The sequence below is a fragment of the Typopeltis vanoorti genome, chromosome 23 (genome assembly GCF_054136105.1).
Source record: "Typopeltis vanoorti isolate ZY-2024b chromosome 23, IOZ_Tvanoo_1.0, whole genome shotgun sequence".
NCBI lineage: Eukaryota > Metazoa > Arthropoda > Arachnida > Uropygi > Thelyphonidae > Typopeltis > Typopeltis vanoorti.
Window position 1 is genome coordinate 94,758,480 of NC_143571.1, and position 21,213 is coordinate 94,779,692.

General features: G+C 36.7%; 1 protein-coding gene across 1 annotated transcript in view; it reads left to right on the forward strand.

Moving 5' to 3' along the window:
- The window catches only part of side-VIII (sidestep VIII), a 361,297-nt gene that overhangs the window by 136,745 nt on the left and 203,339 nt on the right, over positions 1–21,213 (forward strand). Inside the window, exons 2-3 of the mRNA XM_090412947.1 lie at positions 4,245–4,268; positions 19,062–19,409. Of these exons, the coding sequence (XP_090269073.1) occupies positions 4,245–4,268; positions 19,062–19,409 (372 nt within the window). The remainder of the gene's footprint in view (positions 1–4,244; positions 4,269–19,061; positions 19,410–21,213) is intronic.

Sequence of the window (21,213 nt, forward strand, 5' to 3'; positions counted from 1 at the left end):
GTATGTAGGTAGTTTGTATGGCTATTCCAACTTTGATCTGCATCGAAGTGAAGTCCAAGATAGCGAGTTGTTTTCACCTGTGTGATGGTTGTGATTTTAGGTTCTGCACTTTGTGTATAGGAGGATGAATGTTTGATAGTGAGATATTTAGTTTCTATGGGCAGGGTTTGGGGGTTTTTGAATATCATTAGCTTTGTTTTTCCAGGGTTTATATATATGCCGTTATAATAATAATAATAATAATAATAATAATAATTTTTATTGATTTCTAAAATATTACACAATTACAATTCATCTTTAGTGACATTCCAACTTGTAATTTTTAGAAATTTCAGCACTAAGTGCTGGATATGTGATTCATTTTCTACATTGCACATCAATTAAAATTTTGTAGATTTTGGCTCTGTACAATATTCTGTACGCAGTTTAAGGCACATTATTTATTTTCAATATTTTTTACTTTGGATACAAATTCATATGCTTTTTTATATCAGTATTATTTCATCATTATTATTATTATTATTATTATTATACACCTACTGACTATTTTGTTACATAATTTGTAGCCTTTGATTATGATACGTGTAGATGAATGAGGCATATTAATCCCACCTACTTCGAAGCTTGGGTTAGCTTTTATGAAGAGAGTGGGATTTAGCCTTCACTATTTATGTTGTTTTGGTACTGTATATGGATGAAATGCAGGCATTGGATGCTGGTGATTTGTGATGTGTATATTAGTGTTAATGCTATATTAACTTTGTTGGTATATTTTCCAGAGTTCTCTTTTTAATGTTCTGTAGTTATCAATGTGTTTTAAATTTTTTGGTAGGTTGTTGAGTTACGTGGGTATCTGATGTGATCTCACAGAAGAACCGTATGAGTTGTTGAAGGGTGTAGAGAGTTGTCGTTGGTCGTGTTATACGATATGTATATCAGCTATTTCGATAGGTGATGTTGAAGTAAATCCTTAGTAATATTATGTAGTGTTTCAGATTTTTAATGCTCCGAATTCCGTGTATTGCGTGTGCTGGTGGATATTGGCTGTTGTGCAAGGTGTCCAAATCACTGTTGACATAATTTTCCTGAGTAATATTTCTAATTTTATTAGAATTTTATAATAATAATAATAATAATAATAATAATAATAATAATAATAATTTTTTCAATATTAATGAATACTTTATTATCTGTCAATTAAATTACATACATATATATACAATTTCATAATACATACAATTTATATAATACATATAATACGAACAATTTAATATAATTGCATAGAATTTAAGAGATAATACTACAAGTTTTCACATGTGGTTCAATTCAGATTTCCGTTTATCTCATACTTTGTACTGTGCGCAAGTCACATAGCACAACAATTTGTGTGTTATTAGTAGTAATTACGATTTTCGTAATAGTTTACAATTAATTATAGTTCAGTTAGACAGGATAGTTTACACGATTATCTGTATAATATTTTTCAGTAGAGAATGCTAGGAAAATATCTTATTTAAATTGCATAAAATATGATATTAACAATGCGTTTTACATCTTTTTTCAAATACATATTTACAATGATCCATTTAAATTTATAATATATCACTTTTTATTAAATCGATTATAATATTTACTTCTTCTTTGGGGGGAATTTCTGATTTCGTCCTCGAAGCTTTGCATAGCTTATCTGAGGAAGATAATAGATGGCGGTGGTTTCGTGGTTTTGTTTGTATACCCTTTTCAATCCAGGTGTTGATTTTATTGTTTTTAGGTACGTGCTTGAAAGACTACCACTGCTTGTGCAGGGTTTAACTTTTTTGCAAGTGAGGTTGGATTTGGATATGGCGTGTTTGTGTCTTTGAAATGGTGTTTTATGAGAGGGGATTGTTATAGGTAGGTGTAGAGGTTTGTTGTTATTATCATTCAATAATAATAATAATAATAACAAACCGACTGAACTACAACAGCTCTTATGTGAGAGAGATAGCATAAATGAAATAAAACAAAATTGAGGATAGATACGTAAAATATGTATAAAATGTTATGTTATTGAAAATAAATACGTAAAGTACGCTCATGGAAAAAAAAAAACGGAAGCAGCCGGTGTTATAGGTTCTTGGCATGGGAATTGTTCCTATCGGCATCAGTGGGTCCTCCCATATCTAGTGAACACATTCATTGCTAGTTGTTATTATAAGTAAACGGTGTCAATGTTACCAGAAGTATCTGAACTTTTCCAGCGAGACAATGTCCAGTGACACATAGCTCGTATTAGTCCAACGTGGTTTGAAGAGCATATCCATGGATTCGGTGTTCTCTCCTTCTTCTCCTCCCAATCAGAAGAAGGAGAGAAGGTGTTCTCTCCTTCTTCTGATTGGAAACCCATGAAACATTTATGGGATCATGTGTAATGCAACACCCCGGTCGACTGCAGGGCCTCGCCCGGTCGCTGACCCCCGGGAACATTGCACAATATTCTTCTGCCTAGATGATTCAGAATAGCTCAGGTGTTCTGGATACTAAGACGGATGCATGTTCTCTCGACCAAAGAAGGCCCATCATGCTACTTGGTAGATTCTCATAATGGTTTGACTCACGAGTGTATATGAAAAAGAATGAAATTGGTAGAGAAGATTTGAACGAAAATGAGATCAAAATATAGGATTCTGCTCTCTGCAGTTACTGCCATGCTGTAAAATCCATTTTTAATCACAGATATGAAGGGCATTTCATCACCGGTTGCATCAGTCTTGGGACTGGTAACTCAGCATCGGTTTCCTCCATTTCACTCTATCATTGACTTTCTTCTTAATCTCCTGGTAACTCCTCAGTCCCCGGCTTTCTTTGACTTGGTCAACGAAGCTTTTCACTGGTCTGCCCCTTCTTCTTTTCCCTCTCCATTTTGCTTTCAGTTATTCTCTTCACAAGTTCATCATGCCGAAATATATGTCCATGCTACCTATCCTTTCTAAATTTGATTGATCTAATTAGAATTCTTGTTTCGCTTATCTCCTCAGCACCTGTTTCTTTGATTTTTTTTCTGTCCATTTTATTTTGTTCATGTAGGTCCAGCGCCATATTTCAACAGCCTCCATCTCCTTACCTCTTCTCTGCCTAGAATCCAGGTTTCACATCTATACAGTGCGATAATACATATCATGTCTTTGTTAATTTTCTTTTTCAATTTTAGGGTGAGGTTTCCTGTTAAAATCATTTTCCTCTTAAAAAAGTGGGCTTCTGCGTTGTTCATTCTTGACCTTATGTCTTCTCTTACTCTGCCATCTTCTGTTTTTAGGCTTCCTAATTGTTTAAAGCTTTTTACTTGTTTTATTTGTTTCCCGTTGATGTCTATATGCTCTATATTGATAGGAGTTTTGCCCGTAACAATAATTTTAGTCTTATCTCTGTTGTTTTTAATTTTATCTTACTATTTTTCAAATATTATTTTTCACTATTATACATTTATACTATTATTTTTCAAGGTTATTATTTAATAATTCTAGTATTGTTTTTAATGTTCTTCTGTTTTCTGCTACAAGGGTTATGTCATCGGAAAATCTTAAGCACACGACTTGATCACCATTTATCTTTATGCCGCTATTTATTATATATTTTTTTTTCCTGTTTAGCATTTGCAATATATAAATTAAATAAAAGTGGTAAAAGTATACATCTTTGTATACAAATTCTTCTTGCATTATTGGGGATCCTAGGTTATCTTCATTTTGATTTTCTATGTTAATATCGACATGTAATTCGTCGTCATTATAGAGATTTTTAAGATAGTTCTTCCATTCCATTAATATATAAGTAATTTTCCATTTTCGTCTTTGATGGCACTGTTTTTGCTATTCTTATTAAATTTGAAATTGTTAATTTCTTTATAGGCTCTCTCTTTGTTTTCTTTTATAAATAATTCATCTATGTTATTATATTGTTCTTCCAGTTATTCTTTTTTGGGGGCTTGTCTACATTTTCTTGTAATTTGATTTTTAAGATCAAATTACATGAAAATTACAAGAAGGGACTTTATTTTTTGCCGAGATTCGTCGCTCATGATATTTAACACATTCATTTATGCAATCAAGATGGCTCAAGTGCTATTGATAGATAATAACACCCCTTGATGATCCGAGTAGTAATAAAATATGCAAAAGTGGGTTGTAATATTAGAACAATGTATTACTATGTATCCATCTTTCAGAAGACATAAAAATGACAGGTTAATTTTTTTTCTTTTTCAGAGTCAATACGGCCTTTAATTAGAGGTAATGACGAATTTTAATATCTGCACTGATCATTTGATTTGATTTTGAATAACTATGTGCTATATATATATATATATACATATATATATATATATATATATATATATATATATATATATATATATATATATATATATATATATATATATATATGTATGTATATGTATGTATATGTATGTATATATATATATATATATATATATATACATATATATATATATATGTATATATATATATATATATGTATATATATATATATGTATGTATATGTATGTATATGTATGTATATGTATGTATATATATATATATATATATATATATATATATATATGTATATATATATATATATGTATGTATATATATATATATATATATATATATATATATATATGTATGTATATATTTAATATTGTTTCATGTTATGATATTTTTATATTAGTTTCGGATATTTATGGACATGTTTTAAACAGTTACAATGAAATATACTTTGTGTGTGTGTGGGGGGGGTGACTATTATTACCAGCGGAATCGTATATATATATATACACGCACCAGCATTGCACAATATTATAGTTCCTTTATTATTTTCGTAAATTTTTATTATACTGCATTTATATAAATATTTTGTGATTGGGGATATTTTCCGTAATTTTCTCTATTACAAATGGATGCGCGTAATTAATAATTCTATCCTTTTCCCCATTTTATGCCATAGGTTTATCTTATCCAATTTTCTTATTCGATAATTTGAATCGTTAGAAAATCAATTCTTCTAATTTATCTTAAAGGTTGTACTTTAAGGAAACGGACATAAGATTTGCTCCTGAACTTTCTCGCCTTATCTTCACGGTATTAGGATTGCATTAAAACACTGCACCCACCTTCTTCATTTTGGTTTGATGCTATACTAGAGAATGCTCGAAACTGTAAGGAATATTAAATTCTAAGAAAAAGGAAATTCTTCGAGGTGTTTATCAGATCAACGATTCTTTGAAGGTTTTCGTAAATGCACATAACGACGCAGTGAAGATGGCTCTTATGGTAAATTTTATGAGTTTTCGACTCTCAGAATTCATTTAAGACATTCTAAACGTTCGGTGAAGTTCATAGTCGATGTCGGATATCGTTTAACATTGTGGTTCGTTTAACGCATGGCGTTTATCCATTTTGTAATTGAACCAGTTCTTCACTGCCTCCAGTGAAAAGTATTCAAAAATTTTATAAAGAAATGCCCGCTTCTTTTCCCACGACAACAGAACGATAAATTGCCTTAAATTTCTGTCTCTAGAAAATATGCGACTTTGCTACAAGCGGCTTGTTGTATTCTCGTATAAAAATAGAACACTTTGATCATAAAATGTGTCAATTTTGTGAACGCTGAAAGTTAGTGGAAAGTTTTTTTTTCCCCTGGAAGCGTTTTGTTTCCTAGAGTAGGGTTTCGGAACTATGTAAAAATAAATTAAAAAAAATTAAATAAAAAATTAAAAATCCTTAACACGTCTACAGTATTCATCTATGGGTTTACAGACTTCATTCGTAGGAGACACATAAGAAAAAAACCAACCTTGCCTCCTGCATCCAAAAGTAATCACCTCACTTGTATATGATTTTAGCTGGCTATGCGATGTGTGCAATGACGTGAGTCATTTTATTTTCTTCCCCTCATTTACAACCCTGCTCTCTATTGCGGTCCAATTGCCCTTGGAACGTAACGGAGGGTGCCGTTTTAAATGAGCTTGATCCAAATTCCCTCAGTGGAAGTGGCTAAAAGTCCTAGTTTAGTCCAAGTATGAACTGCGCAACCTTTTATACATCGAATTACTATGATTGGAGGCGTGTTTCATGTATTTTGTAACGAATTTTGAGTGATTGTGAAACTAGTGAAAGTATCATACAAATATTAAAAATATAAGGAAAGCGTCCACAACAAGGAAAAGGGTCTCCATTTAATAACTACGTAAATGTTCCTCCTATTGCAGTTATCTTCTCAGAACTGTGCAGGAAGAGGAGCGGTCTAATACTAAGAGATCTGAACGAGTTCTCAGTGTGAGGAAGGAGAAGCAGACGTTGTTCAGGTGACGTATGGAAACTGAATGCTTCGCTTTGAGGCAAGTCGTTGCCAAATGGACCTCCACCGGTACGATGCCCACTCCAAGCGCTAATAAACTGCCTTCTCGTGTGTACTGTACTGTACTACGATATACGAAAAAGCTTACGCGAATCGAGAACCCAGAGATGAACTTAACAGATTAACCCGTCTCTGTTTCTCGCGCCGACACATCTGCAGAAATATGGAAAGGAAAATTTACAAAATAAATAAATAAAAGAAATAGGCTCAAATCCTCCTTCCACGTCTCCAGGAAAGGGAGCGAAATATCATCAGATCTTCCGAACGCATCATACGATAACATAGGGAATGACGCTCCGAATCGCACCAAACGTTTTCGAAGGTGTTGGAATTGCTTCAGAAATTTGCACCTCGCTGATGGAAGCACGAACAATATCAAACGTATTGCTCTGTTAATGACTTTTTTTCTTTCTTTTAGCAGTAATATGTTGCTAGGAAACGAATGGGGCAGTTCCCAGATTTGACGTGTTTGTAGTTTGAGGGAAGGCACATCTGCGAGATCTCAGAAATGAACTCTTCTGAGTTTTTTTTTCTGAGTCTGAATGGTGTGATAAACCAGTACTAACAGAATATGGGCCTAGTATTGATATTCTGATAGAGACCAAACATCGAACTTTTCAATCCACTTCATGCCAATAACCTAGAGAGGATTGGTCGGCTCACAATGCGATGGCATTCATTTCACACCTAGAGCATTTCGTACGCATTCATTTCTACGGTGAATACGAATCCACAGACTGTTGGTTCGATAACAGAAGCGCAGTCCACTCGGCCAATCACTTCGGCGATTCTGTTAAATACAGAATTGCCTGAGTCGATGATTTTTAATTGCTTATATTGTACCGAAGCCAGTTATTTGCTTTCTTAATTCTAAAATGGATCGAACCTAATTTGCTATGCACATCCTTCCAGCATTGTCATACGAAAAACAAGCGGAATAAGTTTTTGTTTTTTTGCGAAATCCTAGACTTTCCCATTTGCGTGTGTGTGTGTGTGTGAGAGAGAGAGAGAGAGAGAGAGGGAGAGAGAGAGAGAGAGAGAGAGAGAGAGAGAGAGAGAGAGAGAGGTTTCCCTTTAATTGTAGGAAAAAGACCATCCGAATCATGTAGCTTTCCTTGGCTGGCAAAGACGGTGCCATATTTCTGATGCAGAATATTCACAAGTTGCACATATCATCCCGTCTTAATGCGTCCATTAACCCTGTCGCCTTCAGTGAGCTCGCCTTCATTTTGCGCGGTGCATAAAGGGAGGGATCGAAGTCCTCTTCCTCGAGCCACGATGCAGCTGTTACTGTCTCGTGCCTCACAAAAACCGTATGACGAACTGACATCATAACCGGCAGATTTTTAGAAGTATTGGGAAAATAATTTCCTTAATTCCGAAAGGTCAGCGATCGGCAAGCACGAACCGCCGCTCACAATTCCAAGACTACTCAGCCGCAGATAGTTCGATTTGCGCCCGAAAGTGGGTTAATGCGACATTTTCTTTCCTTTTTGATGAGTTCCAAGACTTCAGTCGATGGGCTATCCGAAGTGCACGTTCGATCCGAGATTACTTTATATTCGCCGTTAATGTTAAAATATACGCCACGTGCGCATTCTCGTTTGTCCTGGAAATAGTAAAAACAAGTTTCGTGGTTGCCGATCATGAGTCAACCATCGCTAACGACTAGCGGGGAGAAGGAGGGGTTAGCACACAGAGCGAGGAGAACGGTGTGGCCATCGCTGTCACAAACTACAGATCTGATAAGCGGCATGAAAAATTCCGGTCGTTTCGCTGACGGAATATCTTGCAGCACGCGAATCGACCTCAGAAATACAGATAGCGTCGTATCTGTTTCGATACGTCGCTAGCACTCCAGGGGGTCGACGGCTTTGTGCGAATCTGTTAAGCAATTATAAATCATCCTCCGAGGAGAGGAAACGCTGCATTCCCTAATGAGTTGTGTGTGTGGAGACCTTGAACTGTCGCTCTGCGGGAAAACAAGACCAGGGTTCAAAGTACTTCATAGAAACAAAAATGAAAGAATAATTAAATTGACTTTTTCATCGTTGCCAAACGAGAGGTGTTATAATATTTATGGCTTTTCTCACTGTCCACGTGATTAAAACTTCCGAAATGTCGAGAGAATTCAGTTCACATAACGAAGGTGGCTAATTCTTCATTGTGACGCGTACACGTGCAGTGGGCCGCGTTATGGCAAGTTCTGCGCTACAAGCAAACTTGTACAACGTGAAGAGACGCAGTTTTTGCCCCACTCCTTCCCGCAAACAAAACTCTCACGTGCATGAAATTAACCGAAGCACGCGACTCAAGAAACTTTCACCAGCTAAGGCGCTTAGGCGATTGCCAAAAAATGGAAGCTGAATGTTCATAGAGAATTTCTCTGGGATCCGTAGAAAGGCGCCATAAGCGAAATGTGGCGATATCCACACCATGGTGCACGGGGATTCCATACCAGAACATTATTATTAAATGCAAGAAGAAATGAACGATCCGTTGGGTGTTGCAATGACGGTTGTTCAGAATTGCACATTTTCAAGTGTTTATTGGTCGAGCAGAGCCTCGGTAGCTCAGTCGGTATACACAAAGATCTCGTTTCGATCTGGTCTGTTTCGACTAAAGGTGAGTTAGCCGGGCTCGTACGGAGGTAGGGTTTTTTCCCCACGCGGAAACTAGGGTTTTTTGTCCTCCAGTACAGGCAAACCGACCCCGTGAACACACACGGATAATAGTCGGAAATACTAAAGACCCATCCATAGGCCTGATTCGTCAGCTAGTCGGTCTCGAACCCTGAATAAAATTAGGGGGAATTCAATGGGCTCATACCTCCCAGAAAAAGGGGACCACGGCCGTTGTATCATCATACGAAATAAATAAAATAATTGGTCGAGCAACACTTTTGAAAGAATAGCACCAAAGATGGAGTTCCCATGAAGATTTAGTACAACAACAAGCATTTTCTAAAGGAAAAAATCCAATTCGTGCATTCGTTGGGATCGATGATTGGTCGAAAAAGTTTGTAAATCTTCTTCACACCCAGGCGAGAGTCGAGTTTATGTCTGTCTACTGAAGGGGACCTGTCTTTGGGACACTGCATTGCAACACTTATAAACTGGAAAAACCTTCGGGCGGATTGATTAATTGCTCTGTTAAAAATGCGAGGATGGTTGACGTGAATTTATTAATAATTGTGAGAGATCACCGGGTGTCTAAATGACATTCTCCAAATTCAAAGGGAGGCCAATGAAATTTTAGTTAGACTAACAAATATTTTATGCTTCAAATAGAGTGAGGGCATGGCTTTCAAAATAAAATGCGCTGAAGTTTCTCGTTAAGTAGGGTGTGTTTCGCATCATTTTTCCTTTCAGTTTTTTGTGTGGGGGGGAAGGGGGGTGTTTGGGTGGGTGAGTGATTTATTTCGTTTATTTCCTTATGGCAATACGAACTATACATAATAAGAGTAATAATGCAATAACATTGGTATACAGAGGTTTGTAAACAATTCCATCTTAGAAAACCAATTTCAAAAACAGCATTAGTGTTCTTCCATCATTTCATGGTATAATTCACTTTGATGAAAATGAATGATGAGTTATGATAGACAGGACTATGACTGCATTAAAATAATATTCCCTTTAATATTGCCTACTTTTCCCGTTTCATTTTTACATAATCCAAACCTGTCTAAGGACAAAACACGGAACGATTATCTCCCGCCTTGTTTGGAGAGCGAACACGCAGCCCACTCGGCCAACTACGACGACTGCCATTGACCTTATCCTGTAGATATTTCGATGAAGTAAAGAGCAATAACGAATTCTCTGATGTTTAAAACCCGTTCTTGTAGTCAGCTGGTGACTATCGTTAATATCGAGTAATCGGAATCACCCCATTCATCCTGTCTGCCATTTCGGCCAATCACCGCTCTGACCTAGAATACAAACGAGTTGCAAGTTGCGATTGGTTGCATTAATTTTGCATCAACACTCTTGCTCATGCCTCTCTCTCTCTCTCGGTTGACGTAGTCTTGTGCATGTACAAATAAATGAAATTAGTTTTGTTATATGCGTGGCAGTTTTTCTGGGTAAATAAACTCAAGATATCTCTAATTTAAAATTTGGGAGCTCCGTCGCTAAGTTTGAATAGACGATTCCTTTGGTTCGAAACACCCGTGTTCGATTCCTGGGTAGAGGGGTCCCCCCAGAAACTCGGTTTTTTCTTCACCAAGAACAGGCAAACTATCTCGTAAACACCCTGATCTATAGCCATAAATACTCACCCTTAGCGGATGAGCATGAGGGGCCTGCCGATGGCATTAATCCATTCTGAATCCTAATCAGGGGAATCTATCGCACTGAGGTTCCAATTCGATAAGGAAGAAGAATAACGTTTCTTGGCAATCAAGAAAAACCGTTCAAAATCTGGCTGCTTGCGTTGAAGCAATCCGCTAAATTATGTTGCTTAGAATACAAATGGTCACACTAAATTTGTCCTTGCTTCACTCGCCTACCGCCTATAGATGTAGCTTCGAATCGCACTGCAACATGGATGCTTTGGGAATGTTTCACAATCCCAAGTTTCAACAATTTCGTGCAGTGCAGTCTGCTAATGATTCCTTTTCAACGTTCGCATTTGCCATTTTTTTTTCGCAGAGACCGTCGAAGGTGAACAGCAGAGAAAAAGGTTTCATAGCATTAAAAAAAGCGATATAACAGATGATATGTGAACATGACAAATTACTGGTCGATATCAGAAAAAGGTTGGGTGTTGAGAAAGAGAATGAACGGCAGTTGTATTAAACATTATCGATTCATTTCAAATGAAATCTGATTTTTCAGAAATCAAGTTTCATTTTAAGAAATTCGTTTTGTATTATATTCATTACATAATTTTATTATCAAGTACACTTGAGTAATGTATTATTACTCAGTTTGCTTCTGCAATGTTGAAAGTTGAAAGAAAATAAAGAAAACGTCTTCACATTTTCTTCCCTTCTGACAACATTCGACTTGGCATAAAAACGTTCTTTTAGAAATCAGTATTCAGATGCCGAAAATCGCCATCAGCATGAGGGAATCACTCGTTACATTAAATCATCACCACACAGATGATCACAATACACGACTCATGAATCGTATTTTCTGATTCTTAACCAATTAATGGTCTCTGTGCATTTTTGACTCGTCTTGCTCCGCTTCTTATTGTTTTTTTCGAACGACAAAATTGTCATAAAAGTTGCCATTGCGAGTTTCACATACACACACACACACACACACACACACAAAGGTTGTTAATGATTTAAAAATAGCAGAAAGGACGCAGATGAGATTACGTATGCAGCATCCACTACGAAGTTACAAATTGACTCAATCGCTCTTTGGCTCTGCAATATCAGATAGAAATGCAAGTGGAAGCATCCCCTGTTCACTGTTTTCGGTGGAAATTTGTGGAAATAAATAGGCGAGGAAAAGAACTCGGTCGATATTTGTTGTCAAATCAATATGCTGGATGGTTAGTGCAAAAGCACTGGTCATGAAATGCGACTGTCATGATCTCTCTCTCTCTCTCTCTCTCTCCCCTCAACCTTTTGAAGATGCAGATTGTCCGTTGAAGGATATTGAGATGTGTTTGTTGAACCCCACAAGAACTTCAATTCAATGCAAATGGCGCGCGGTTATGTCCAGATGATTTCCCGGATGATTTAGACGATGGTACGTCTGCACGGTCAGCAAAACACGACTGACCGTTCGGTAAGGTTCTTCATATTTTTCTTCCCGTTTTAATAAAGAAGTGTAATTAAAGCACACATTCATATTGATTCCTTCCTTGTGTGACAGAAATCAAAAAGAGGAAGAATTAACATCCTTTAGGCCTTCTGCGAATAGACTGATCATGGAGCTCCCCCGTCACGTAACACTCGAGGGTCAGTACATAAATAGCTGGCATCGTGTGTTTTTCGAAAGCAGACTTTTGAGTCCGCAAAGGACAATTGGTGGCATTACCGTATATTATTACCGCAGGTAGGCTACAGATTCTGTGTTCTGTTCTATAAAGCTTGATCTGTTGACATTAGCAAAACATCCGCTGCCATGCGAAACGCAATATAATGCAGATATCGCGCCATTTAGCCGCTAGCACCGTGTCTAGCTTCTGAAGTGTTATGAAAAAACAAAAACGCAAACACGTGATCATTATTCCAATTGTGTTTTATTTTCGTTTTCTTTCTTGGATATAAAAGAGCATTTTGTCGTTGTATCGTTGATGCAATGAAGCGACAAAAAAAATCCACTGGTCTCGTAACTTCATGAAACGTCTTAGATAATAACGATAAAATATTCATGATGGTTGCATGACCAGCTCAATAATATTTTTGCGTTGTTTGTTTCCGCATCATTTGGATCTGCTCATGATAAGAGCAAACGACCAAATATTTCATGCGGTTACACAACGTTTACATTTTGAGAAAACATAGTTGCTACTTAGAAAGCAGGAAGTAAAATGCTGAAAAGCAATTAAAATGATCAGTTTGCAGCGATTCGAACCAGATGTCTTCGGTTTAGGCACTGAATACTGCCAAGCAACCATCAATATCATATACGCTGGTGAAGAAAGCGAAACAGCGAGGGGAAGGGGTCGAAAACATCTGTGCGTTAGATCAGTGATGGCGATCCTTTCAGGCCCGACGTGTCAAAAATTCGAAAATGCCAAACTTTACTCTGTTTGCCCCCGAACAAAGGAGAAACAAATCTTATATTCATTTATTTAAAAAATACATGCGATCATGTGTGGTGTTATGCATTATATTGAAACTTTAATAATACCTACGAGGGACGTCAGGAAAGTAAGTTCCGATGTGTTCTCAGAGAAGCTAAAATATACTTACAAAAAACCTGTGTTGGAAATTAAAGTAGACATCGTTCACTAATTTTATACATAATTTCCGCCATTGTTCAGGCACTTATCATAACGGGCACGAAGAGTGGTATACCTTCGTCGTAGAAGGTTGCCGACTGTGAAGCAAACGACGTATTGACTGCTTCTTTGGCCTCGTCGTCGTCATGAAACCGCAGGCTACCAAGGAAGGATTTCATATGTTTGAGCGGGTGAAAGTCGCTTGGCACGAGGTCAGGACTATGTAGGAGGGGGGGGGGGATGATGGGATTGTTCCCAGCCGAAGGTGGCGAGAAGTAGTTGGAGTTGTTACACTGGTAGTGTATGGGCGGGCGTTAGGCGTTAGTCCAAATCGTCAGTCATTAAAGATGCTCACCCGCTCCATTCATCATCGTGCACACCTGTCCTTCCTTGATTAAAACTTGTTACTCATCGATTTTATATGCGGCGGGCGATTCGATTTTCTTAGACATTATAAACACACACCAAGAAGCGTACGCACTACGAGAATGTCTGAAAATGGCACCAACGCCTTGCTAAAGAATCAACAAACTCAGCACGCATGCGCACCATTGCGATCGCTGCGGTGCAGTGAAAATATTTTAAAACGGAAATTACTTTTTGGACGTCCTTCTTACAAAACTGAAATACGAGTAAAACAAATTCAGAGTCATGTAAAATAATAATAACAAAAAAAAACATGCATTCTTTAAACATTTTCGTACAAAAGAAAAATCAGTGATTTACAATAGAGAAAAAAACGATAATTGATAATTGCACTCAAAAGAGTGCACTAAAAATTGCCTTTCTTTTAATAGAAATTTCGAACTGAACTAAAACACACAAAAAAAATGGAATACATTTCATTTGATTTGATTAACATCAATTGACGCTATTTTTGTTGCTCATCCTTAATGAATAAGTATGAAAATGAAGGCAGGAACTTTGTGCACTTCAAGCCAAAGCAAGCAGCGTTGACTTCATCTCTCAGGCGGTTTCTTTTAACACTGAGAATAAGGTCTCGCAAGAGTATGTAGAGGGAAAAATTGTGAGTAAAGTCATTACTAGATTTTTAAGGTGATGAAAGTTTCCTACTTGGTTCCGAGCTTTCAAAATTTCTTGTTCGAAGTGGCACTCTTCATTCTGCAGGCAATTTCTTTTCAGATCCTTAGGTTGAGAATTTTTTCCAAATTTTTAGTGTCCTCAGGTCGACAAGTACTTGAGTGCAGGTGCTGGCCTGGACCTCTGCTCACTGCAGCTCTAATCCTTCAGTTTGTAGCAATTGGAAATCGTGTAATTCCACAGTAGTGTATACTACTACATCCAGATACGTAACTAATTTAATTGTCTATTCTAGGCTTCTAAATTGATTAAATCTTCCGCCAAACAGATCATTTACTGAGATTAAAATGTGCTAAAACTTTGTATGCAAGGGTTTTATTTCATTTTGTCCATCCAAGATGACCTCTTGGAAAAGTTTTTTTTTAGTTGTGGAAAATACTTATAAGTTTTAGTCCCCACATCTCGTTTGAAAATTTCAAGTTTAGTTTCAAACACTTTTATGTATCCAAACATAACGTTAATACTTCTGCCAAAACCGTGTATCTTTAAGTTCAGTTCATTCGTATGAACCGATAGGTCTATAAAACATCAAAATATCGGTGTACTGACCCATGTACGATCACTGAGCTGAGGAAACTGCTCCCAAGTTTTATTCTCAACATATAACTTAGTTTCTTCATAGCATTCCACAAATCTTTCGAAGACCTTTCCTCAGCTCAACCACCTCCATCAGCAATCCGCTGTAAGTTGATTCAACTTCCTGCAATAGTGCAGAAATTTCTCGCTTGTGAAGGAGTCAATTTTTGTTTTGTTACAACTGTCATTACATCACGTACTCAGGCACACAACACTTCCTGGTGGATAATGCAATGAAATGCCACAACTGGATGGCCAATAACTTCCAAAAATAGTTTCACAAATCGGACATTTTTCCTAGCATACTGGACGCCACATCTGTCGTCACCGACACAACTTTAAACATATCAATGCTTAGGTCACGGAGCATTTTTAGAACAATGTTGTATATTTCCTTCCCTGATCTTCTTGTTGGCACTGTTTCTAGGTTCACAGCTCTTTTTCATTGTCTGATCATCGGAAGATCTAGCAATGACGGCCAACTATTTTTGCATATGACGTTACTATTTTTGTCAAGACAAATCGAAAAATATTTACAATTATTTAAGTCTCCTTTAATTTTCTTTCTCATTTCTGTTTTTTTTTCTTTGTTTATTTATTCCAAGCTTCATACAATAGTACAAAAGTTTGAATATTCATAAGTGTAACCTAAGAGCAACAACTCATCCAAGTATATGCATAAAGTTATATGCAAATACAAAAAGTTATCTAAAGCATCATAATTATGTACACTCAAATCGTGTACATTTATACACACATTAGATATTATTATAATATAATAACATAAAACATTACATGCTGATATGTATAGAAAAGTTGCATAACATTAATCAAGTTTTGGAACAAAATAAAACAATGTAGTTAAATAGCATTTACATTTTATCGTTTCACACATGAGACTGGATCTTTTAATATAAATATGCTAAAATCAATCATTTATAAAATTAGTTTGAAGAGAACTTCCTCATTTCTGTGGGAAAATAAATATTCATTTGTTAGAGCTTTGCATTTGTTTCAGTTAGTTTCATTTGTTATTGTTAAAAGTAGTGTGCTGAATAGTTTTGGCGATAATAATAAATATAATGCTTGTGGAACTACATATTTTAGGCTCTTATGTCTACTAAAGAAAGCACGTTGTTTGATATTTAAGTATTCGTTGTCGTTTTTTTGAACAGCAGTATCATATAGACATATAAATATCAAAGGGATAGTATGTTTAGAATAGTGTATATATTACATATTGCAGTATCCATGTATTCGTTTCTAGTGAAGATTTGAATTACTTTATTATGAATCCAAATTAAAGGTTTCAGCGTAGTGCGATAGATTCCTCCCCAACTTAATATACCATATTTCAGTGTGCTTTGAATCCAGGCAGAATATAATATTTTTAGAGTATTTAAATTTAAGAATCTTTTTAGGTAGTCAAGTCTGTTTAACATAATCCTTACCTTGTTTAGGACATCGGTAATATGCGGTTTCCAACTTAAATTACTATCAATTTTTAATCCCAAGTAAATAATTCACTGGCTTTTTCTATTTCCTCACTGTTGCAATTTTAATTTTTCGTGCACTTTCAATCATGCAAAATCAATTGTGCATTGAAGTTCATTTTTCCTGTTGTGTTTCGCAAGTTAAAATTTACATATTTAGTTTTTGAGACATTCAGACTGAGTTAGTTTGACTGGAACCAATTTGTTATTATTAAAAGATTAGCATTCAGTATAGTTTGCATTTGTTCGGCTGTGTCTGTAGAGAAAATTAGGACTGTGTCATCTCCAAAAGTGTTTATTTTACTGTTTAGTTTAAGATTGCAGAAATCATTGATATAAATATTAAATAAAATTGGTCCTAAGACAGATCCTTGTGATACACCATCTTCCATTTTGGAACTGCAATAACGGTTGTTTATTTTTACAATTTGTGATCTAGCATTTAAGTAATATTTGAACCAGTTTAGTGAAGTAATTCGTTCAAAATTAAGTGGATATTGAATACCACATTAACTTTTCGGTTCTTCAGGCTCTTTTGATTCACTCTCACCCGAGGGCTGCCTTTTCAGTTCTGCTTTAAAATCGCTCAGGAATGTTTTCTCCGTTGACACAATTCTGTTCCTAAGCCATCCATCCAGAGCTTCAGTCTCATAAGAATGTAGCTGTTCTTCTGTGATTCCCTTTCGAGCAGCTTCCTGGCTTCTGTCAGCTGGTGTCGGACTCACTTGGCAGCAACTTTTCTCTTCTTCAAAATTTAAGTCGCAATTATGGAAAAAGAAGCGCGGTTGAGATGTTTCCTCCATTTCTAATCCATCACATGATCTCTGCTGCCGATAAGATTCCAGTCAGCTATTCACTTAAACCACCACTTTCATCCTTAGCAGTCAATAGCTTGACACTTCGTGGATTGCCTTTAATGCGTTGGCCGTCGGTCAAGGATGAACGCTGCCCTCATAATGCTGTGCAGCGATCCACTGCACCATCTCCATCTCACTTCGCAGAACAAAGAACAACAGGATTAGTAAATGAGCACACGGCGTTTTCATTCAGTGTGTGGCTTGCAGCAGACTGAACGTGGGAAAAACAACATCCCACTGTCCCGCATGCACAGTATATATATATAACGTTTGAAATGACTGTGGTATATGTACGTATATAATCCTCGCATGTCTACTACGAGACACTTGTAGTAGATGCGTATGTATGTTGATACACACCAAAGTACACACAAACCAGCGAACCCACCTCTCGCAGTGTAAATAAGCGCCTCTCGCGTTACAGACGAACATCGTCGAAAGCTGCTGCTGCTGCTGCTGTGGTGAGAGTAGCATGCACCATCGCCATGGTGCGACGATTCCTGCTGCTCCATGTAGATGGATTGCTTAGCGTGTGGCGCAAACTGAATCATTCTGTTGATCTGGATGGATTCTATCATTTAGCGTGATTGTGCAGTAGTATAACGGTGTAGTGTAATAACATTTTTCAAGTCAGAACTGGGATTCTTGATGCGTGTTGATCAAAGTGTGATAAACATTCTCTTAACGACATCTGGTACCATTTTGCTCAACTGCACACAGATGAAGACGGAGTCTTGAAAAGGGATAAGGGTGGTGTCACTTGTCCCTAGCTGTTAGCAAGAATGTGGTTCGAGGAAATCACCCATCTCGAATTACTGGACGAATCCACCAGACCCGAGTCGAACACTCATAACATGTTCTGAAACTTCTTGTGCTCAAGAACTGTAGCATGCGATGGAGGGGGTCACAGTTATAGATCAACATGGACTTCGTTCGATGTCTAACAGAGAGGAAGATGTCCGCGGTAAAGATGGCGAAATGTTAATTTAGGCAGGAGATCGTAATATAGTGTAATAATATTCGTAATAATATTTTGACTTGACTGTTTGTATCATAAAATTTACAAACGTCACACTGATGTGTACGATTTTTTCTTTATTTTGCATTAAATATTACAAAAGTAATTAATCTGATGAGATAAAGGCAGACAATACTTTTAAGTGAAAAACGATAACCGTGGTTTTGATATAAACGAACGATTGTGATTGAATTATGAATGTTGACATCACAGTTTATGAAGAAAAAAAATAGCGCAAAATCTTGGAGGCGGAAGCGGAAGTGGATTTTTAGTTCCACGATCTCAAGGATTCCACAGTTGGTGATACGCTATGGTATGCTAATTCACGTAAATTAGATGCCATTTTAATACTTTAAAGAGATCTAGAAATTCCACTTATTGTTCATTAACTCTAAATCACTTCATGCGGAAGATCTTATGGCGCCACTCGTACTTACTGACTTGCTATATTCTTTCCTTTCTTTCTGCTGTTGCGCTTCGAATAGTGAGTGGTAAAGCTGTCACAAACTGATCTATTTATCTAAAATGAAGCATTGCCTCTCATTTGACACCATCCCGGCTCTCAAGAGCTTCCATAATTTGTCACGTGGTTTTGCAAAGTTTCTTCGGCTTCAGTGCAGTGAATCATTTTCCGTTGAAGTTCTTTGTTTTGTCACAAACGTTTCAACCCATCAATTTCCAATACGACTTTGAATTTTTTTTCAGAACCTCCAGAAGCGCCACCTACAATAATCGGAGTGGCCGGGTCGTCAGTAAGTCTGCCCTGTAACATCACGCCGCCTAGCGGGAACGATGCCGTCGCACTTGTTCTGTGGTACAAAGACGAATCGACGACTCCTATTTACAGTCTGGACGCACGACAGGGAGATCTCGACCAGGCGAGACATGCCGCACGAGACAGCCTTACAGCCAGAGCTTATCTCAGTATATCCCACAGGCCGGCCACGCTGAAATTGGACCCCTTATTCCAAGAAGACGAGGGAGAGTACAAGTGCAGAGCGGATTTTAAAAAAGCTCGAACTCGTTACATGTCTGTGGTGCTCAAAGTGGTGGGTAAGTCACTCTTTTGTGTTATTGCTGACATTTTGATCCTTTCCACTTTTTCTAATTTTGAAAAAAAAAAAAACATGAAATTGAACTAACAGATGAGTACACTAAATACGAGAATGTTTATTTGAACTTGATTTCTCTTTTCATTACTTTCATGCGATAGTAACAGTACCAAGAGAACTATACAAGTACGCTTCGGAATACACTCAGTGATTGTCGAATATGAAACACTCTCCAGTGTGCAACGTTTGCTGATTAAAATATGTCCTTATCTTTCCGTCGGTGATCAAGAGCGTGTACCATCAAATAATTCGGCTTCACAGAAACAAATCACTGCTATGATAACGTGGTTAATCCAATCAGCACAATCTGCTATTCTATCAATTGTATCTATTGTCTGGCCGGATTGTGTTTTACGCAGACAAGTAAATAAGTAACTGATTTTCTTGGATGGAAAACCTGCCCAACCTCATGAGATGACTAACTCTCCTTTACTTGAAAAAATTAACTCTACTTCTTTATAGATTGTTGCGTATTTACGGGTTTCATAAAATGCTCATATAAACACACAGTTTGTTGGGGAAAATGTATTTTAGTGGTTTAAAAGTTATTTGTCTTTTATACCTAAATTGCACACACCAATTATGTAACCAGGCAATCGTTCACTGCTCAGACAAACAAATCGATCACGTGGCTTATTAGCACCCAACTGTTTGTTCTGTTTTGAATAAATTAAATATGAAACGTAGTGAACAGATTGGAAAAATATTGAACACAAAATAAAATTGAAAAATTAAGAATAATTAAACATGCTGATGATATAATCTTACTAACTGAAAATAAAGATGACCTATAAATATTACTAAATGCATTGAGTAAAACAGCAGCAAAGAAAAATACCAAGATATCAACTGGATATAAAGAAAGAACTAAAACAATGGCAGTTGCTGAGGTATCCATAAGATAGAAACTAGAAATTAAAGTGAAAATAATTGAACTAATTAGTAAGACAAAATATTAATTAGGAATAGAAATAAATAACTACGGCTTCGCACCAAATGGAGTACCAAGACAAGCCACAAAATCTCTTAGAATACCTGGATGCCTGAACAGCTTCATCAGAAAGAATAAGAACATACGTTTATAAATCAATGAAACTACTGACATGAGAACTTTAAGAAAAAGTGAATGTGTAACAAGATTAAAGAAAATTCAGAACACACAAATCAGAGAAGAATGTAAACCACAGTCAATAAATGATTGAATCCAAAAAACGGAATGAAGGTAAAAATCACATAGAAAGTATGCATGATATCAGATGGGCAAAGAAAGTAAAAAACAAAATAAATAAACCGTACACCAAAGGAAAGAGAAGCCGAGGAAAGCCGAGGAAAAAGATGAGAAATGGTTTTGAAAATGGAGACACTATGAGCAGTGAAATGAATAGTGAAGAAGAAAGTAATTCGATGAATTAATCTTCGATGAGTTGACTTTTGATGAAATGTTCAGAAATAAGTCATTACGTTGATACCTTGCAGCGGACCGCATTCATTGTCCCGGCTATTTGCTAAGCAGCTATCTACGACATATATTACTGTTATTATTTCTACCCGACACCTCCAGAGTGTCTAGGGACTCATCGTGAGAAAGCACCACTCCGCTAAACAACTCATATTTAGCCCACCACGTACGCACCTGCCATCAACATACAATGCTCTCTACCGCACATCATCACCAATACCCCTTTTTGTCTGTGAAATGTGAATGTTCTCGTGGCAGATTCGTCTGTACGCGTAATAAAAAGCAC